The sequence below is a fragment of the Fundulus heteroclitus genome, chromosome 23, assembly GCF_011125445.2.
Source record: "Fundulus heteroclitus isolate FHET01 chromosome 23, MU-UCD_Fhet_4.1, whole genome shotgun sequence".
Lineage (NCBI taxonomy): Eukaryota > Metazoa > Chordata > Actinopteri > Cyprinodontiformes > Fundulidae > Fundulus > Fundulus heteroclitus.
Genome location: NC_046383.1, coordinates 15,271,734 through 15,293,125, shown reverse-complemented (window position 1 = coordinate 15,293,125; position 21,392 = coordinate 15,271,734). Strand labels below are relative to the sequence as shown.

Sequence of the window (21,392 nt, the reverse complement as noted above, 5' to 3'; positions counted from 1 at the left end):
CATATCGAGTTTTATTATTATTATTATTTATTTATTTATTTTATTTTATGTTGGCGAGACGCTACCGCGGCGAGGCGGCGGCGGCGGCTTGGCGAGGCGGTGGCGGTAGCGTCTCGCCAACATAAAAAAAAAAAAATAATAATAAAACTGGCGAGGCGGCGGCGGCCACGGCTGCGCCTCGCCAAGATAGCGCTGCGGGAAGCTTGATGTTCATACCTTCACTGTGTTAGTCATTGTTTGTACTGCTGTTTTTTCCACTTTTCATTGCGTTCGCCTGTCTGCTAAGCTCAAAACAACCGCGCCTGGCTTGATGGAGAAACCAGAACAGCTGAGCATCTTTATGACAGTGCACTTTTACTTTCGCCCTCTGGGGGGAGCCTCGCTGGAAAATCAACCCCGGTTGCATAGTATACCTTTAATTTCATAGAAAATACGACCACATCTGTCTGAGGACTTTAACTCAGATGCAAATTTTTGTGCATTTCATCAAATAATTTATTAAAATTAGCTAAATAAAACAATTGTTTTAAAATAATTACCGGCCAAAAACCTGTTGCCATATTGTGAGACCAAAAATAATTCATTTTATTTTTATTTTCAGTCAAGTCTATTGAGTTTCTAACAAAAAGAAAATGTGCAAAACCCTTTTTTAACTTTGGATCTACAGTGATTTAACATCCTTTTCCTTCAGAAAATTGGAATTAGTTTAATTGAAATCGTCATATTTTGTAAAGCAGGTAAAAGAATCACAACATAATTTTTGGGTTATTTTCTATCGATACTATAATTTTTTTTGGCCCTTGAGAACTTTTGACCTCAGAATTTTGGCCCACATGCCAAAAAGTTTGGACACCCCTGCTTTAAAGCATGTAAGCTAGCTGCAGGATCAGCGTTATTAGCTGCCTAGCACATGTGCACAGACTGCTGGCGTATTGGTGGCGAGCAGCATGAGGCTTACCAGCGTATGCGTGGGCCTGGCTGAGGAGCTGCGTGCAGGTGTGCAGGTCAGCGAAGGCTCTGATGCCCAGACAGTTGGTGGGATGAAGCTGAGACTGCAGGAACTCACAGCACACCTGACGGACGTCCATCAGCTGCAGGAGACTGGCTGCCGGCAGCAGAACCTGCAAGCAAGGCCCAGAAGGTACCGACCATGACATCCACACTCATCAGTGTCATCGCCGTGACTTTAAACATCTACATTACCTGCAAATAGACAAAGAACACGTTCATAATGCTAAACACACCACAGGCAAAAATGTCAACTATCTAAGACAGAAATAGCTTTTCAGCCGGGCCAAATAAATATAACGAAGCTAATTTATTGGTAGGTTCAGTGTGGAGAAGATACAAGGCGAGAAGAAGGAGAAAGGACACTGCAAAAACGGAACTAGAAATGAGTAAAATGTTCTTAAAATTTGTGCATTTGTCCTTTATTTGAGCAGGTAAATAAGATGATTTGCCAATGGAAAAAGAATTTTGCACTTAAAATAGGAACTATTCATCTCAATCATCTTATTTCAAGTGCAGGATGTCTAATTATCTTATTTTAAGGGGTCAAAATACTCAAAGCGGTTCTGCTGGTTTGCACAGGGGTCACGGCAGCGTTCTGCTGACAGCAGGATGAGACGAAGCTTTTTGCTAAAGTGTTACCAAACGTCTTATCGGCAGGTTCATCACTGCCTCATCAGACGTCTCTGATCCCGTGCTGAAGCACCACAGCCTCTAGAATAAACACTTCAGTGAATGCTGCATCTTCCAGGAACCAACATGTTTGCAAACAGCAGAAACACGAGTCGGGCTTTTACTGTTTTCTCCGTCAGAAAGAAAGAAGAGACGTTTTAAAACCCAAACTAGCATTAGCACCAATCAGACAGGCCCACAGCTAACAGTGGGAGGATATCCTCTCCATGCGCGCTTCCTGCACTGATAATAAGAGGAAGTCTCCCGCCTGCTGCTGGGTCAAACTGGGCTGTGAGCAGAACAAACTCAATCCAAGCCGTTTCCAGTCACTGCCTGCTCTGACGCTCCTTATGGACATCAGCTGCTTCTCCAGGAACGATCCAAGAGTTAAACATCAACGTTCCTCACGTGTTCATGTGTTCAATTATAAAGACACTGAAACGTTCAGCTGATGGGAGCATCCAGCAGCAGCTGGTTCTGGGTCGCTCTGGGCTGAAAGTGTTGAACGAAACAAGGCGGCAGAGCGAGGTGAAAGGTCAGGCCAGCCGCTTCTGGCTTCCTGCTCAACATGCAGGAGGTCCAGAAATAAACTGGAAATAAAGAAAAGTGTGTGACAAACAGAACAGAATGAATTTCTGCTCCCCTGAGGTAAAAAAAAAAAGAAATATATGAATGGAAAACACAGAAGAAGAGTTAAACTCCCAGACATCAATTAATTTGATGAATTCAACTGATATATGGAAATGTTCCCGTCTGTATTATTATATCTTATATAAGGTTTTCCGTTTATTTTGATCATATCTGACATTCACAACATGCTGAATATTCAGGTGTTTTATTTTTAAGTGCATAAATAATGTGGCTTATTTCAGGACTTCCCGTCTTTACGTCTTTAGAATAATTAGCAGTCTTTGTGCAATGCATTAAATACTAAATTTGCCTCTTAAAAAGATAAAGCTGAATAAAATGGCTTTTGGTTTCTCAGATGAAATAAAAAAGTAGCTGGTGGCAGCGGCAGCGAAAAAGTTTCCCGCCGTGGAAATGAGTCTTTTTACTGCTTACTTCATTATTATAAAGCACTTTAAAACAATTACAGCTGCAACAATGTGCTGCACATGTAAAAAAATAATTAAAAACTTCTAAGTCACATCATCTCCATTGGAACCAAGAAAACTAAATCAAGCATAAGAAAGGAAGCAGACAGTAAAATTCCAAAATAAAAGCCTTCCTTTCAGACGGCGTCTCAGAGACTCACCTGGACGTTGTCCTCTGTCACCTCGATCTCAGCGGTGTAGATGTAGTCCACCAGTTTCCTCAGAGTCTGGCCGTCCACCTCTCTGATCTCCACCCGCTGGGCCTTGCTCTCGCTCATGTCGCCTGCACACAAAGCAGAGCGGAGCTACAAACCTGCACCCCCCCCCCCCACACACACACACACACACACAGCGGCCTTACCTGTGAACATGGCACAGAAGTAGGGGCTGCAGGACGCCAGGACCACCCTGTGAGCTGGCACTTCAACGCTGCCCGCCACCAGCTGGACGTCACACAGCAGCTTTTTGCTGGGGGGGGGGGGGGGGGGTAACGTGTTAATCGTTCGGCATCGTTTAGTAACACGTGTCTCCGTACGGCTGCTCACCTCCTCAGCTCGTTCATCAGCTGGAAGGCCCTCCTGGTGTGCGTCTGGCTGAAGGTGTGAATCCCTCCGTCGGCCTGGTCCTCCTCTGAGTCGGCGGCGCCGTTGGGACGCGGCGAGGCCGGCGAGGCCGGCGAGGCCACCAGACTGGTGAGACATGAGAGGCAGTGTCTGGATCAGCGGAGACACACAAGTTACACGGAAACCTGATTAATTTGAAGAAAGATCACCGATGACAACATGTTTGAAGCCATTAAATCCTACAAACAGACAAGAAAGCAGACATGTTGTCCTCTGATAACTTCAGCTTATTACTCTGAATTACTCTGTGAACACAGTGTGGCGGCCGCTCAGAGCCTGCAGGAAGCTCAAACCAATGTTGAATTTTATTTCACAGCGGTTACTGATCTATGTGCGCTACTAAAGTATTACTCTCGGTCTTTTAAACCATACATCGTAAAACCGAGTTGGCTGAGCAGGTCACAGTGAAACAACAATTAAGTGTCCTACTCTGGAGTATTCAATTAAATACTCCAGAGTGTGGGGGGGGGGGGGGGGGGGGGGGGCGTGGTCTAGTGGTTAGAGCAGGGTGCTTGCACTCAGAGAAGGATGCAAGTACCCGGTTCGATCCCCAGCGCCTGCCCTCTGCGTCCCTGAGCAAGACACTTAACCCCAGATTGCTCCCCAGGTGCCGCACATGGCAGCCCACTGCTCCCCAAGGGGATGGGTTAAATGCAGAGAACACATTTAGTTGTAATGTATGTTTCAATAACAATAAAGACGATGTTACTATTACTATATTACTATTACATGCATTGAACCAAATGCACTTTATGTTCTTGTTAATATATCAGTGTTCAATAAATTGAACATAAATATAATATTTGGCTGGTTTTGGTCATTGAATGACTTAGAGCACAGGTGTCAAACTCAAGGCCCGCGGGCCAAATCCGGCCCGTCAAGGTAAGTTATCCGGCCCTCAAGAGCCAAAAAAAAAAAAGGCATATCATGTCATAAAGTAGAGGCATATATCCTTTTAAAGTGTATAAAGTGGCTAAAACTGTGCCTCCTGTAAGTGTAACTCACCCCAATATCGACATTTTTTGCAGATAAACTGTATAAACTGGGCCTAAGGGTGCTACTTTTATGTTACTGTGCATTTTTTATACTTCTATCTGAACTGGAATGAAATTATGAAATGAAAAGTATCGTCTATACACGTGCAACCGGCCCTTTTCATGACTTCATGACGCTGAAGTGGCCCCATATAGAAATGAGTTTGACACCTCTGACTTACAGCATTAATTTGAAAGTAATAAATATTGACATTTGAGTCAAATCAAGTTGAGCTACGTATTGAGAATCGTATTGAATCGGCTCATCCCAGATGATACCCAGCCCTATTATTTACCTGGTGGATTTATAAGGTCTTAATCATTTGAATCTGTAGATAGAAGCTTCTAACACACTATAAGTGCCCTTCAGAGTCTCTGTCAACATTTCATTGTTGTCGGTTCAAGTTGCAAAGACAAATAAATAAACGACAAATGATTATAATATTACTCCACACAGAGATTAGACGATATGTGTGATAAGTTTCAGCTCTAGAATCAGAGTTTCTAGTCTTGTTTATGATTCTGCCAACATAACTACTGATGTTCTCCTCTGGGTAAATTAATGCCTCTAAAATAATAATAATAATAATAATAATAATAATAATAAAACAACATGATGATGATGATGACGAACTTATACTCAAAGCGATATAAAAGGGGACGAAAGAAAAGCAGTTTCCAGTTTCCAGTGAGCAGTAGCAGGCTAGCTAGCACCTAGCATCCCTATTATTTTTAACTTCAGTGCTAGCAGCTAGCTCTTAGCAACCGTTAACTGCCATTAGCCCTCCGCCTTAATGTGAACTGATTTAACGGAAACAGTTCAGTTTATGTTATGTCTGCGGGTAAAAATGTGAAATATCCCAGCTGTCAGCGTGCTAAGTTTGCCCGGAATGTAAAATGCATCTGAACTGTCAGCGGTGCTAGCAGGCTAGCCGAAGCTAGCCGCGGCTAGCTCGGCTGCTGTAGCGGGGGGAGCGGCTGGCGGCACTGCCCGGATTGGATTCGTGGCTCATGCGGACTAAAACGTTGTCCGGCAGACGCAGAAGCAGCGTGAGCCGCAGCTTTGCCTGATAATCCGCAGCGCTGAGCCCACTCACCCTAACGACACACCGTCCATCCTCCCGGAGTCAGGCAGCACAGCAGGCATGAGAGCATCCTGCGCAGATCGTCTATCAGAGGAGGGCCCACTCCGACCACGGCCCTCAGGCTTTTCATTCAGAGCTTGTCTCTTTGCAAGATGAGTCACTTAATATGCACAAAAAAAGCAGGACAATAATGGCATTTGTGGTCACGTTGCACCATTAAGTAGTAAATGTTTTAATTTATTATAATGATTGGACACTTTAATTCAACTCAGGAATATTTTTTATTATTCGGAGGCAGAAGGTGAAATATATTTTGGGTTTGGTTTTGTTGTCATTCATAAAACTCAAGTCAACTCAACTCAAACTTTATTTATAAAGCACATTTAAAACAACCGGGGTTGACCAAAGTGCTGTACAGATAAAAGATAAAAACTGAATGCTACAATACATAAACACAATGCTAAAAGAAAAATTAAAAGCAGATAAAATATAATAGGATAAATGTTTCAATTTAAATAAAATGTTAAAATAAAATATAATTATAATTTGCCAAATGTCCACCTAGGATTGATTAAAAAAAAACAAAAAAAAAAACAAAAAAAAAACAGACACTTAAAATGCAGGTTTGCTTAAATGATGACCTAAACATAAACGATGTAGGTATAAATATTTATAGTGTAAACTGTACAGTTTTTCCAGAAAGTGGTTGTTTTGTGTTACAGCCTCGTACTAAAATTGTTTAAATTCATTCCTAACTTCAGATTTATACAAACAACACCACACAATGGTTTTATGAGAAAGCTCCTTGAAATATTTGCACATTTATGAACAAATAAAACAATCAAATAAGTATTTACAGGCTATTTCCCTCACTCTGTTGAATTCTCCTACTGTTCTCCGATTTTGCATTATTATCAGGAGTCATCAGGACTCTGGGTCAAGGAGCAGACATCGTCCCCACAAACTCAGGACCCAGGGGGAAGGAGAAAGCACACACAAGACAGGCCCAAGAGCAACGCAGGTGAAAAGGAGAACCCCAGGAACAGTGGCAGCATGTTCCCAGAGCTTCAGAAAAACTGAAACGTTTATTTTTTTAACATGTTATGCACAGAAGAACAACATAATCATCTGCAGGCCAGCGGTCACTCTTTCAGGAGTGAAGATGTTCTCACCCCCGGATTAGAAGAACGTTGGTTTGAAAGGGAGTGAAGGAGCCATCGTTGTGAAGAGAAACCACCCGTTGTTAAACGGGGGTGAAGCCTTCCAGGTACAACCCCCCCCTCTGTTAATGCCGTTATTGTGAGGACGACTCAGCCACCTGGGATCAATAGGCGGCCGTCAGAACGCCAACGATCGGCTGGCGACCTGATCGTCTCTTTTGCATGTGAACAACCAGTTCTGACTGTCACCGTTAAACTTATTGCTCCACTGATGAGCGTTCACACTGAGCCTGGTTCTGGTTCTGCTGGAGGTTTTCCTCCCTGTTAAAGGGGAGTTTTCCTCTCCACTGTCGCTTCATGCATGCTCAGTATGAGGGATTGCTGCAAAGCCATCAACAATGCAGACGACTGTCCACTGTGGCTCTACGCTCTTTCAGGAGGAGTGAATGCTGCTTGGAGAGACTTGATGCAACCTGCTGGGTTTCCTTAGAGAGGAAACTTTCTCACCAACCTGGAGGATCTGATGGACTCTGACTTTGGAAAGAGCCTTTATGATGACTTATTGTTAATTGGTGCTATATAAATAATATATAATTAAATTATACAAAGGTTCTCCTGATAAGGCTGAGTTTACCTGGAATGCCAGAGACTGAAGGTTCTCTTGGAGGAAAAGGAACCCATCCAGGAAACCTATCACAATTATCTACATATACATTTGCAATACCGTACTTTAACTGTAATATGCAATTACGTTCCACTGCACTTTAATTTAAATAGCTGCTGTCCAAACTCTAAATTTTCATTTTATAGTAATAGCCACCTGTACATATATTCATAGTACATGTAAACTCTGTTATAATAATCATCTGTATATTATGCTACTGTACATATCTGTAAAACTCTATTCACAGTAATATCCACCTGCTATTGCACTTCTGGTTAGACCTAAACTGCATTTCGTTGCCTTGTACCTGTGTTATGACAATAAAGTTGAATCTAATCTAATCTAATCTATCCAATTTATTTATTTACTGTACAGTGGCTTGCAAAAGTATTCACACCCCTTAAACTTTTTCTCGTTTAGTCACATTACATCCACAAACAATAAATATATTTTATTAAAATCTTATGTGATAGACCAACACAAAGTGGTTTACAGTTCAGACGTAGAAATAACATTCTACATGATTTAAAAAAATGTTTTATAAATAAAGAAATCTGAAAAGTGCGGTGTGGAAAAGTATTCAGCCCCTTCTTCTCTGAGTGCAACCAGTTGCCTTCAGAAGTTGCCTGATGATTGCTGATGACTGAACAGAGTCCAACTGTGTGTGATCTGATCTCCAGATCCAGCTGCTCTCACTGCAAAAACGGATCTAAAAATAAGTAAAATATTCTTAAAGTTAGTGTATTTGTCCTTGATTTGAGCAGATCAATTAGATTATTTGCCAATGGAATGAGTATTTTGACCCCTAAAATAAGATAATTAGACATCCTGCACTTGAAATAAGATGATGCAGATGAGTTGTTCCTATTTTAAGTGCAGAAATCTTATTCAGTTGGCAAATGATCTTATTTAACCGCTCAAATCCAGGACAAATACACTAATTTTAAGAACATTTTACTTATTTTAAGTTCCGTTTTTGCAGTGCTGTGACGCCTCAGAGGTTAGGAGAACATCGGGGAGCAAACAGCTTCATGAAGTCCTAGCAACACAGCAGAAAGGTCTGGGATAAAGTTGTGGAGAAGTTTAACGCAGCTTAGGCTACAAAAAGATTTCCCAGGCTTTGAACGTCGACAAATGGAAAGAGTGCAGCTGTAAACCTGCAGAGACGAGGCCGTCCACCTGAGCTTAGAGGCCCAACAAGGTCAGAGAAGCAGCCAAGAGCCCCGTGGTGACTCTGGAGGAGCAGCAGAGGTCCACAGCTCAGGTGGAGGAATCTGTCCACAGGATAACCGTCAGTCGTGCACAGATGTGGTCTTTATGGAAGAGTAGCAAGAACAAAGCCGTCGTTAATAGAAAATCATAAAAAGTCCTGTTTGCCAGAAGCCGTGTTGGAGACACAGCAAACATGTGGAGGAAGGAGTTTTGGTCAGACGAGACCAGAATTTAACGCTTTGCGTGGCGGAGAACTAAGACGACACATCACCCTGAACACACCATCCCCACTGTCAGACACGGTGGCGGCAGCATCATGCTCGGCTTCTCCACAGCAGCGACAGGGAAGACGGTCAGAGATGATGGGAAGATGGATGGAGCCGAATTCAGGGTCATCCTGGAAGAAAACCTGCAGAGGACCTGAGACTGGGGTGGAGGTTCACCTTCCAGCAGGACAACCACCCTGGACATACAGCCAGGGCTACAAGGGAACAGTTTAAAACATATTCATGTGTTAGAACGGCCTAGTCAAAGTCCAGACTTTAACCCAACTGAGAATCTGTGGCAAGATCTGAAACGCTCTCCATCTAATCTGACTGAGCTTCAGCTGATTTGCAAAGAATGGGTAAAAACCAGCTTTGCACTCCCTAGACGTGCAAAGTTGGTCGAGACAAACCCTAAAAGACCTGCAAATGTAACATAGGGGGGGGGCTGAATACTTTTGCACAATACCCTTTTAATTTTTTTTGTAAAAAGCAAAAAACAAATCATGTATAATCTTATTTCCACCTCACAATTGTACACCGCTTTGTGCTGGTCTTTCACATAAAGCATATGTGAAGGAGTAAGGGCTCATATGGAAGTACAAAAATGTGCACAAAGTGAATTTTTGCATGAATTTTCCAAGGGTACTTGAACATAACTCAGAGTTTTTGCAGCCCTTCCCCCGAGCGGTTTCCATGCTGGAATTTTATTACCCAAAGATGTTGTTGAAAAACCAGGGATCTGAATAAAAAAAAAAAAAGTCTTTCTGCTGACGCTCCAGGAACTTTGCAAACAATCAAGAACTCAAAATGTGTGAAAATGTCTGCAATACTTACAGCACAAAAAGATGTACATGGATTGTACTAAAGTTCTAAAGATCCTGCAGATTTGTCTTAATGGCAGGGCACCCATGTTTCCCCTGTCATTACTTAGATGCCCGTTCCTGGAAAGCAAGAACATTCATCTACACAAAACAGCTCAACGTGAAGAAAAGTGTTGAGCTGAAGGCTGTTAAAAGTAAACCAGCCCTTCAAGAAGAGCCTGCTGTCCAGGTTTTTACCCAATGTTAATTCATAAAGAGAACTAGTTAAACATAAACGCCTTGCTCCAAGCATCTTCATTTACAAGTACCAACAAGAACATTTTAGAACGACACCAGGGGCTGGATGTTTTTTTTTTTTTTTTTTTAAATATACCTGCAAAAATCCTCAATTCTAACCTTATCAAAAGGGCTCTTAAATATAGCGGCTGCAACTACTAAGATTATTTGAACTTGTTGCAGTCTTTAAACCACTAAGAATGTCTCAGTTTTAATCTATAAAGATTTTTTATTGCTTACTGGTTATCCATGGTTTAATGCATGCTAATTAAAATGTAAAACATTTACCTGTAATTAAAGACCCAAAAATATTTTGGGGGTTTCTAATTTAGGCTTTATTTAGGACCCGTTGCAGGTTCTCATTTCCATCTAGTTCTTAAAAATCAGGCAATAAGAGGCACCACCATCAACTGCCCCATGAGTGTAATAAAATGATCTACCTGGATATACCGCCCCCTAGTGGTGGCGTCAGGAACATTAAATTAGAAAAAATGCTTTGATTTATTATAAATATGAGCAGACCTTAATTAAGACAAAGAGCATAGATTCAAGTCATTAAAAACTTTTAATAATAAAAGCAGAATACAACATAGGGGTGAAATGAACACATACACTCGACAGTATTAAGTCATAAAAAAAAGCCTTAAACGGACGGCAAAAAATGTGATTTTTAGATGAAAAGTCCGACACGTTCAATAGGAACACTTTTAAGATCCCGGAGCCTCAACGAGCCCCACGCCAGCTCCATAAAACCCGAATTTCTCCTGCAAACATGCGACCGCATGTGCAGGAAAAACTCACATTTCTATGAAGCAGGAAAATTACAGATCTTTTTTCTTTCCGTTCTTACAAATGGTTTCAATACACGACAACAAAATATATTCACAATTTTTTGTTTTGTATTTTTTTTAGAGTCCAGAATGCGTGGAACAAAAAAAAGAAAAAAAAAAAAGAAAGGACAGATGGGATCCGGTGGAGGAGGCGGGTTTCATTCATCCAGAGTGGGTGATGGGCGCCGCTCATCCAGGCGGACAAAGAGCGCTCCTGCCCCACATGTGATGGCGCCGCTGCTAATGTAAAGTTCCTTTCTCACGTCCCCATGAACATCTCGGCTTTCCGGCGCACTAATAACCCCCCGCGAACCCGCCGCCCCGGCCGGCGCCGCCGCCTCCGCCCCGGTAGGGAGCCGCGCTCCGGTAGGAGGAGTAGTTGCCCCCCTTCATCGCGCCGTAGCTCGACTGCTGCTGTCCGTAGCCCTCGCCAAAGTCCCCGTTGCTGTACCCGCCGCCCATCTGGCTGTCGTACTCGTTGTAGCCGCCGTAGCCGCCGCCGCCGTAGCCGCCGCTGCTGTCGTTGCTGTAGCCGCCGCCGTAGCCGTAGCCGCTGCCGTAGTTCCCGCCGTAGCCCCCGCTGTAGCCACCGCCGCCGCCGCCATAGCCGCCTCCGTAGCCCCCGCCTCTGCCGCCGCCGCCGAAGCTCTGCATCCCCCGGCCCCGGCCTCTGCCGCCGCCGCGGCCGCCGGTGGTCATCTCCTGCTTGCTGAGCGCCTTCTTCACCTCCACCTTGTTGCCGCTGATGGTGTGGTACTTGGTGAGCGCCGCCTTGGTGGCCGAGTCGGTGTCCGTGAAGTAGACGAAGCCGAAGCCCCGCTTCCTGCCGGTCTGCTTGTCGGAGATGATCTCGGATTTCTCCACTGCGCCAAACTGCGAGAAGTACTCGGTGAGGTTGTCCGCCTCGACGTGGTCCTTCACGCCGCCCACGAAGATCTTCTTCACGTTGGCCAGGATGTCCGGGTTGTTGGCGTCTTCCCGGGCTATGGCCCTCTTCAGCTCCACGTTGTTGCCTTCGACGACATGTGGCTTAGCCGCCATTGCGGCGTCGGCCTCCCCGGGCGCCGAGTAGGTAATGAAGCCGAAGCAGCGGGAGCGGCCGAGCTGCTGGTTCATCACCACCACGCAGTCCGTCAGCGCGCCGTACTGCTCGAAGTACGCCCGGAGGCCATCGCTGGTGGTCTCCACGTTCAGCCCTCCAACAAAAAGCTTGCACAGCTTGTCCGTCATGTTGCCTTTCGTCTGGAGGATGGGAAATGGAGACTTTCCCTGTCCTTCTTCAATGAGCGGCGTGTGGGCGGGGCCTCTGACGTGGCGCCCGCTCATTGGCCGCGCTCGGTTTAAACTGAGTCCCCGCCCACACCGTGTTGGAAATCTTCCGTTGCGTTGAGATACGGGCGAAAAAAAAATCTTGACCTTTGTTGCCGTTTGTGGGGTTTTTTTAACCGTAGAACGGCGTCGCGGCTTTATAACAACGCCCGTTAAAACAAACTAGACACGATGAAACGTTTATTTCCTGACCTTGACGCCAATAATCCAGATTACTTTGTGTTTTTTTGCTGTAACAAATAGCTCCACTGCAGACTTCCCCACCAGCACGCAGATAAACACTGATTTATGTTTGCGTGGATCTGGGTCAGTGCTGCTGAACAGCCTTTCCCCCTCTTACAGATTTCCTGTATTCTTATTTTATTAGTTTAATATATATATAAATGTTAACATCAGATAGATACCCTGAGTAAATTTGTAATAAAGATTTAAGCAAGCCATCTGGTACACCTGGATTTTTCCACTGTGGGACACTGAAGGAGATTTCTATTCTAGTCTGGGTGAAAACACAAGATTTATATTTAAATGCAGCATTTTTTTTGTACTGCTGAGAATCCGCTGCACACGCCTCATCATTCTGTTGGAGAATCTAGAAACCACTTCAGCAGAACCCGTCTGGCAACATGAAGTAGGTCAACACATCTCAAAAGGCAACACTTCACGTGTAGAAACTGGGAAACACACGAGAAGCAAAGTCCCTGCCGTCTTTTGCTCTGGCACACGTTATGCTTGGGTTAACATTAACTGGCTCATGTTGTTTTTTTCTCCATTTTGCTCTGACGTCGACCTTTCACACACATCTCATCACAACACAAAACTTGCTTAAAACATATTTTTCCATTCAAACTAAACTATCTGGCAGCTTTGTGTATCTTATCTTTTTTGTGATGTTTGTCTTTGGGCACATTTTAGAAATAAAGATAAATGACAGGACCTTTTTCCAGTGGTGCCCTGTCGTTTTAAAGCAGGCGCCTTCACTTCCGGTCCTGCAGCTGAAATGTGGCCCTGATTCAAAAACACCTGATTATTTGACTCAGGTGGGTTGAAATGATTTAACAAATAAAGGTTGCAGGACACCGGCCATCGAGGAACACCGTTGTAAAGAAAACTACGCTGACAATAAAATTCGGATTTCAGGAAATATTAAACCTTCTTAGCAAATCGGCATCAAATTATTATGAATGTCAGGACTTTGGAACAATTTTGCAAACTACTGCGACTTTATTCTCATTAACAAAAAATATTTGTATTACAGCCGTTGTAGATTAAAGAAAATTGATTTCCACAAAAAATATAACATTTGCTAGAAAAAACATGTTGGTTTCCTGATGTCGAAAAGTCATAAAATTGAGAGAAAATTAAAAGGCATAAACTTTCCACATTACAGCAAGTATATCTCAGAAATTTAGGATCATGTTGCAACCCCCAGTTTGGGAACCTCTGGTCTGGAAAGCAATGTAACACATAAAGGATGCAGGACTGTTGTAAAGAAAACTACGTTGACAATAAAGTTGGGATTTCTATTTCATTTATTAAAGAACACACTGAAAAAGAAAAAAAAAATTCCCTTTGGGTTGATGACATCACAAGAGGCAGCAGAGTTGCGGGATCATCTTGCATAAAAGGAAGAAACTATTTACGGAGTCCCACAATCAGATTAAGGCTCCGTCCGAAATGTTCCAACTATAGCCCCTACTTCCTGTTCCAACGTCTTTACACGACTGTACGGGTGCCCCCGTGTAAAAACAATCAAAATAAATTTGAAAGCTCGCATATATATATATATATATATATATATATATATATATATATATATATATATATATATATATATATATATATATATATATATATATATATATATATATTCTGTTTTTGGGGCCCTTGGAATTGCCTTAACTTTTCCCTCCATATGGCGACGCTTAGCAACCGATGATTCTAGTCAAATCCGGGCCTCCAGGCTTCCGAAAAATAACCACAAAATCACCTAAATACGACATATTGAGCGACCAGCTGAGGTTCTCGTTACACAAACCCAAATGAAGACGTGTAAATCGCCACGTGTCTCACAGAACACATCAAGCAGTGACGTCACAGGAAGTGATACGAGCGCTATTAGCGATTGGCCTAGCATCACTTCCCCCATAATGCTCTCTTCTACCCCGACATGGTTATTGATTTCTGAGGTGGGCTTATACGATGTGTCATGCAAAGGATTGTGGGATTCCTTATGACAGCGGCCCAGCTGGTCAGGACTGCAGAAGTGTCTCCATACATGCTGTCTGAGAACTTCTGAGAGGTTTAACTATATTCTTGAGTCTTTCAGACTTAAGGGCTTCACGCTTTAAGCCAGAGGCTGATTTATCCGCCTGCTGAGCATTTTCTGCACTGTTGGTGTTCTGCAGGAAACTTTGGTGGGACTAAAGCTGTAGGTTTTTAGAACCTGGCTGGTAGCCATCCCTGTAAACCTTTAATTAAATAAATCTGTTCTCGCCTTCTTTACAATCTGTTTTCATGTTTTATCGTTACCCAAATCTGCTGTTGATCATGCAAGGACACTTGTGAAAAATGTTTCTTTATGCAGCTGTAATTATTTCAGGAAATTTGGAATAAATGTGGAGGGAAAAAAAGATAAAATGTAGTTAAAGTAGCCAGTTCTCTCAGGTGATGTCAGCAGACCTGCTAAGCTCATTTATAATGATGAAAACCCGATTAAAAGGCCTTCATTTCACACTTTGGTTGTCAAACTAAATATATTTAACATGCAGCTCAGCTTAGACTGTTGTTCTGTCAGAAATGGTTCTCCTGCCACCACAGTGTGTGAAAAAGGTCGTTTATAGCCATCAGTCACCAATAATCCCATCAGCTAACAGAAACAAGCTGCCAGTATTTGGCAAAACCAAAAAGCTTCCTTTCACCTTTCTCTAATATTTCCTTTCCAATGGCAAAGTTAAAAATATTTTTGCAGTAGACGATCAGCAGATTTTGGCCAAAAGAGTTAACATTTATTTCCATTACGACCTTTGATGCTTCAGACATTTAGCTGCAGTTATTTCTCAGCTGCTTATGAAGACGAGCTGAAAAGGAACATTGATTTGATCACAACCGGCTGAAAACCTTTTGATTAAATCAAGCGTCTAATCAGTGGTCTCCAACTCGCCCTGCAGCTTTCAGACGCCTGAACCAGCGGGCTGGACTGCAGTCGAGCTCAGAAAATTAACTGAAGCAGGTAAAAACGGTGCTTTACACATTAAAACGCGTCTTTCTAATTTAACCTCCTAGGACCTGGCATCCTCATTTAGGCTTGTGTAGACCAGGAGTTCCCAAACACCAGAGACTGTTGACTTTATTCTTGTGATCTCTCCCAAAAAATAAATTTACAGCCGTTGTAGATTTAAGAAAACTTATTGGAGACACTTTCCACAAAAAAATATTACATTTTGGGGTTAATTTAAATTTGCAAGGAAAATCATGTTTGTTTTCTGATGTCGAAAAGTTAAAAAAATTGAGAGAAAACCTCATTTTCATCATTAAAAGGCATAAATGTTGCACATTAAAGCAAGTATATCTCTGACATTGTAAAGTCAGAAATTTAGGATCATGTTGCAACCCCCAGTTTGGAACCTCAATACTAGTTTGCTCTACAAAATATTAGGAATGTTTTCTATCTAATATGTAGATCTCACTAATTGTTTGCAACAATTAAAGAGCCAGATTGTTCAAAGAGCTTAGAATATTACTACTCAGTTGTGACGCCTAATATCTTCAGCTGTCACTTCATACATGTATTAATACTGTATATACATCAGTGATGGTATCAAGGCATTAATTGATTGATTCCAGTTCGGAATCTTTGGTCTGGATCTCAATACAAAATATTAGGAATGTTTTCTAACTAATATGTAGATCTCACTAATTGTTGGCAGCAATTGAAGAGCCAGATTGTTCAAAGTGACAATTGTTTTGTTTTTGCCCCAAGGAATAAATGCTGCTGTGTCCAGGCACTGAATAAAGAGCTTAGAGTATTACTACTCAGTTGTGACGCCTATTATCTTCAGCTGTCACTTTATACATGTATTAATACTGTATATACTTCAGCGATGGTATCGAGGCATTAATTGATTGAATCTGTAATACTTTATCAGCTGGTTGTGCTTTTTTTTTTAAACACCTCTTTGCAGGTGAAGCAGACTGAAGATGTATCATTCTTTCCTTTTTATCTTCGCCATTTTTCACCTTTTCTCCTCTACATTCTTGTTTTAGTGCCCATATAACATGAAATATCCCCTCCATAAATTATAAAAAAGCTGCTTAAATGCATTAATCAAGCAGAGCAATATGGTTTAAGTGGTAAGGCTCTGCTTGTGAGAGTAAAATCTGTTGGGCTCTTTTAAGCATTAAAACAATTCTTAATGCTAAACTGCCAGACAGGACACTATTAAAAAGTTTTTTGTTTTTTTTAGATTTTAGCAGTTAATCTTTTATAAAGAAATAAAAAGGGGGGAAGACATCCCTTATTTATTATCCTACAGAGACGTTGCATAAAGACACACATTTAATTATAACAGTAAGTGGTAGTTTTAGGACCCAAAGAGTCGCAGACACAGAACCCTGGAGACAGAACCAATCTTCCCTCAGCGTTTAAATGGGATGTTTACTTTTTAAAAGCACAACTGTAGACTAACATTATATATAAATGGTAATGAGCTAAACTTGTTAATGCAGAGGAATATTTTAAGCAGTGCAGATAAAATCTTTGAATGAAGCTGAACCAAAGCACTTATATTACCATCGTCATTCACATTTATTCAATTGCACTAATGTGCATTATGAGATCATTTTGTTCTTAACTGCAGTCAATGCAAAAAAAGCACCGTGCTGCATATAAATAAGTTTATGCTGGGAAAAAAAAAATCTCCGGGGTTTTTACTGCATTGAATTATGGCCAGATGATTATAGAACTATAATATATAGACGTGGTGCTGTAATCACGAAGGGTCAAAATTCGGTTTTACCCCATAGGTTATTAGTCATTACTGCCAACCAATCACAAACGTAGACCCAGGAACGTCACCAAGCCCCGCCCCTTCAAAGAGCCACCGAGGTCATTAAGCAACAGGATAAAAATGGCCAGGGCTGCACATTTCTAAAAATGGTTTAGTTTTGATAATCAATAGATCAATATTTGTAATTTATATATATGGTTAATCTATAATGTTCAGCCCTTGAACCGAAATAGCGAAACCTTGAAGGCTTCGGCATTTAACTTAATGTCTGAAACTGACCCATTTATCTCCAGAAAAACCAATGATTATGTAGAAAAGTAACAAGTCTTGTATATGAAAATAGATATTTATTGAGCGTTCATAGAAAAAATAAATACAGCCAACAGTACAGAAGTTCCTCATCCTCTGATGACCAGAAAGCACCGAGCACCATAAAAAAACCTAAAAGAGAACAGCACAGGATGAGCGGCGCTTTCAGCCCAGCGCCGTGGTTTAGTCACTAATCTCCGTTTCTGCTGCAGGAGTCTTAATCCAGGCTTCCTACTGGCTCCGTGTCGCTCTTACGTCACAGTTAGAGGTTTAAATATCTGCATTTTAATGGATCCAATGTGCAGTGCATTACTTTAAGTCGTAAAGTCGCCCATCTTTCATGCAAGAGGTAAAAATCTGCACTTTTTTCTTTTACAGAGATGTTGATTCTTTGTGCGTTGATACGCAAGATCTAAAAAACTTACAATACATTAAATGATGCAGGAATGTTATTTTAGTTTACCAGTGTAAATAAAAATCTCACAAAAACCACCAACTTTTGTGAAAATTGATCCAGAGGCCACTTTTTTTTTTTCACAAGAAGTGATTTCACCTGAAGGGGACGGAGGTGCGGGCCCTCGCCGGCTCCCTGTCAGCATGGAGACACGCCCCATGGCTTGCAGGGCGAGGCCCCCCAGGCCAGGTTACAGAGGCAACCTGGAGGAGACGGGAGGAAAGCACACAGTGAGAAAGGGAGCAGAGCCGGTTACCTGTTCCACCACCTGGATGGGGGAACGGACCCGCGTCCCCTCCTCCACCCGCCGCACATCCAAGCAAATTAAACAATAATCCCCACTTTACTTAGGTTTAGCTACATGAAAAGACGCAGTGGTCTGGTAAGATTAAAACAACGGTGTGCACCGCCGTAAAAATGTTCCATACATTTTTTTTTGTACCAACACAGAGTGAAGACAGGTTGATTTACATACCTAGTTGGCTGGATGTGGATATCCTAAAGAGATATTTCAGACTCCTATCACAACCGACCCCAGGTAATCAACAGGGTCCTGACGTAGCCTACAAACAAACTGCTACGGCTATTTTGGCTGGGATAGCCTACAGGAATACGAGTAAGAACACCTAAATGTAGGAATAATCAAAGATAATTATCAGAGCCCTCAGGTCCACATGTAGATAATTTCATCAGAGTAAAATAAGACAAGGTCTCACCCTACAAAGCCTACATGCATTGGCTGTGGGCAGACTGCAACCATTTCACCCACCTGAGTAAAGGAATAAACTGCCGGCATGAAACTAACAAGGAGATCTCATAAACCTGTGGATAAACTGGAAGCCTGGTTAAATAAGTAAGATAACTAAGCTAAGTGGTATAACGTTTTATTTAAAATGAACATACAGGAGCATACCAACAGTAAGGTTTGTTCTCAACACATGAAAGTATACAATATACAATAGATATTGCTACAGATAATGGAAAAAATGAACAATATTTAGACTGAGACTATTAATATGCTGGAGTACATAAGTACATTATGGGGAGGGGAATCTAGAGTCCTGCAGTAGTAACGTTTCTTTTTTTTTTTGGATGGCCCAGAAAAAAAAAGGAAAAAAGAATCATACAAAAGTGTAAGAATGACATCTATGAAAACCAACAAAAATAAAACATGCTTTCTCATCCTCACATTGAAAAGAAAATACACTAAATTTTCCACTAAGTTCAACAAAATCGAATCGAAATGCTTAAAATGCAAATAGAACTTCTGAGGAAAAAATAATCCTACATCATGTGTCTTTTCTTTTTTTTTTTTTTCAAACAACGACTGAACGCAAATTAAAAAAAAATAATATTTCAACTCTATAAAGACAACCTCGCTGGTGGCGTGGGCACATAAAAAAGGGGAGCACTGAACGCGTGAATCATCAATTATGCGTCCTAGGTGAACAGCAAGAGCCGCTGTTCGGTGTAAGCAGGTGTTCTGGGGGGTGACCTTCCTACCTGTTCGGGCTTTCAGGTGGGGGAGGGGCCTCTGCCACGGATGGGATTCACGGCGGGCGTCCCATTAGTGGCAGAGTTTCGCGTCCAAATGGCGGGGAGGAACGCGTGGCGGGGGGTGGGGGACGTGTCGGTGTCGCCTTTTAGTAGCCGCCGCCGCCGTAGCCCCCCCTGGGGTATCCGCCGCCGCCGCCTCTGGTGTAGGGAGCGGCGCTCCTCTGGCCCCCGAATGGCGGCCCTTTCATGGGCCCGTAGCCGGAGCTCTGCTGGCCGTAGCCGCTGCCAAAGTCGCTGTAGCCGTTGCCGCCACCGTAGCCGCTGCCCTGGTCGCCGTAGCCGCCTCCGTACGGCGCACCGTACCCTCCGTAGCCGCCACCGTTGTAGCCGCCGCCACCGCCGCCATTTCCGTAGCTGTAGCTTCCGCCATAATCCCTGCCTCCGTAGCCATTTTGATTCCCCCGCATGCCGCGGCCCGGCCTGCCCCTCGGCGCCATTGTGTTTCTGTTCGCCGCCTGCATCTCCTGCTTCGTCAGGGCCTTCTTCACCTCCACTTTGTGTCCATTGACGGTGTGAAACTTCACCACCACCGCCTTGTCGGCCGAGTCGTGGTCGGTGAAGTACACGAAGCCGAAGCCCCTCTTCTTGCCCGTCTCCTTCTCGGAGATGACTTCGGACTTCTCCACCTGCCCGTACTGCGAGAAGTAATCGGTCAGATGCTGCTCTTCGATGTCGTCCTTCAGCCCGCCGATGAAGATTTTCTTCACTTTAGCCAGAGCTTCGGGCTTGTTCGCGTCCTCTCGGGCCACCGCTCGCTTCACCTCCACCGCGTTGCCGTCGACGGTGTGCGGCCTTGCCGCCATGGCGGCGTCGGCCTCCTCCGGCGTGGAGTAGGTAACAAAGCCGAAGCAGCGGGAGCGCTGCAGCTGCTTGTTCACGACGACCACGCAGTCGGTCAGGGTGCCGTACTGCTCGAAATGCTTGCGCAGGCCATCATCGTCGGTGTCCACGTTCAGCCCACCCACGAACAGCTTACAGAGCTGGTCACTCATTTTTAAAGATGGAGGAAAACGGCGAGCCGGAGAAACACTGCGTAGACTCAACAATACGTTGATCTTAAGATGGCGGAGAAGGAAAAACGGGTCTATTTATACACGAGCCGCGATGACGACACAGCTATGACGCATTTCCGGTTTCTTTGCGGTGGGCTGGGGGAGGAGGAGGAGGGAAATCGGACATCTTGGGAAAAAAACATACAATGGCGACAACGCGCTGGAAATCTATATAAATATACACGTATATTTCAGTTAATACGTTCAACGGTGACTGGTTGTATTTAATGTAACTATAACAAGTTATAGTTGATGTTGAGCTTTAACGTCTTTGTCATTCATTAACCAAACCTTTTAATGTTTAAAGACAATAAAGAAGCAGCAGCTTCTGTCATCCAGGACAAGCTAAATCCAAAAACGGTTAAAATCGATGCTCTGAAATTCTAATGCCCGGTTATTTTAGTGTTTTGTTTTTGTTTTACTTAAAAAAAGGTTAATGATTCAAGAAATTGCCTTGGGCAAGCAAAGATCGTGGTAATTATGTAGAAGTGTGTATTTGGGGAGGACATTTCTGCCTGCCCATTGCCCAAGACTGCTTCGGAGAGCAACCTGATCAACTCTGAACAGCTTCACTATTATTGACGAAAAGCATCCCCACAGCATGACACTGCCACAACCGTGTTTCTCCAGTGTGATGAGCAATGCTAGTTTTTCACTGTGCTGTACAAACCATTCAACACGCAGGCCAGAAAGTTATGGTCTTATCTGACCAGAGCACAAGTGCTTGCTGCCTCCTATGTGGCGGATGGCAACCAGAAAACACGAGTTCCTGTGACTTTCTTTCGACAATAACTTACTTTCTCAACACTCTTGTAAACAGATTTAGTATATATATATATATATATATATAGTGGTCCTGTCAATACATCCTCCCAACCAAGCTGCTGGTCTCTGCAGCTCCTCCAGAGCCACCATGGTCCTCCTGCTTCTCTGATCAATG

The 21,392-nt window shown here is 43.1% G+C and overlaps 3 protein-coding genes across 3 annotated transcripts in view; all 3 read right to left on the bottom strand.

Moving 5' to 3' along the window:
* Positions 1-19,468, bottom strand: part of klhl3 (kelch-like family member 3) — a 32,961-nt gene extending 13,493 nt beyond the window's left edge. Inside the window, exons 1-7 of the mRNA XM_036126913.1 lie at positions 19,347-19,468; positions 17,943-18,046; positions 5,529-5,676; positions 3,320-3,463; positions 3,136-3,242; positions 2,936-3,057; positions 959-1,121 (exon numbers count right to left, since the gene is read on the bottom strand). Of these exons, the coding sequence (XP_035982806.1) occupies positions 959-1,121; positions 2,936-3,057; positions 3,136-3,242; positions 3,320-3,463; positions 5,529-5,676; positions 17,943-18,003 (745 nt within the window). The 5' untranslated portion in view covers positions 18,004-18,046; positions 19,347-19,468. The remainder of the gene's footprint in view (positions 1-958; positions 1,122-2,935; positions 3,058-3,135; positions 3,243-3,319; positions 3,464-5,528; positions 5,677-17,942; positions 18,047-19,346) is intronic.
* On the bottom strand, positions 10,462-12,086 carry LOC105920692 (heterogeneous nuclear ribonucleoprotein A0). The gene has a single exon (XM_012856312.3). It carries the CDS (start codon positions 12,069-12,071, stop codon positions 11,040-11,042), a length of 1,032 nt encoding a protein of 343 aa, XP_012711766.2. The 5' UTR covers positions 12,072-12,086; the 3' UTR covers positions 10,462-11,039.
* LOC105920693 (heterogeneous nuclear ribonucleoprotein A0) lies at positions 18,712-20,470 on the bottom strand. The gene has a single exon (XM_036126914.1). It carries the CDS (start codon positions 20,390-20,392, stop codon positions 19,487-19,489), a length of 906 nt encoding a protein of 301 aa, XP_035982807.1. The 5' UTR covers positions 20,393-20,470; the 3' UTR covers positions 18,712-19,486.
* Between the last annotated feature and the right edge of the window lie 922 nt (positions 20,471-21,392).

Coding starts and splice junctions, on each gene's coding strand:
- LOC105920692 (XM_012856312.3), bottom strand. CDS start 12,071: ATGAGCGGGCGCCACGTCAGAGGCCCCGCCCACACGCCGCTCATTGAA.
- LOC105920693 (XM_036126914.1), bottom strand. CDS start 20,392: ATGAGTGACCAGCTCTGTAAGCTGTTCGTGGGTGGGCTGAACGTGGAC.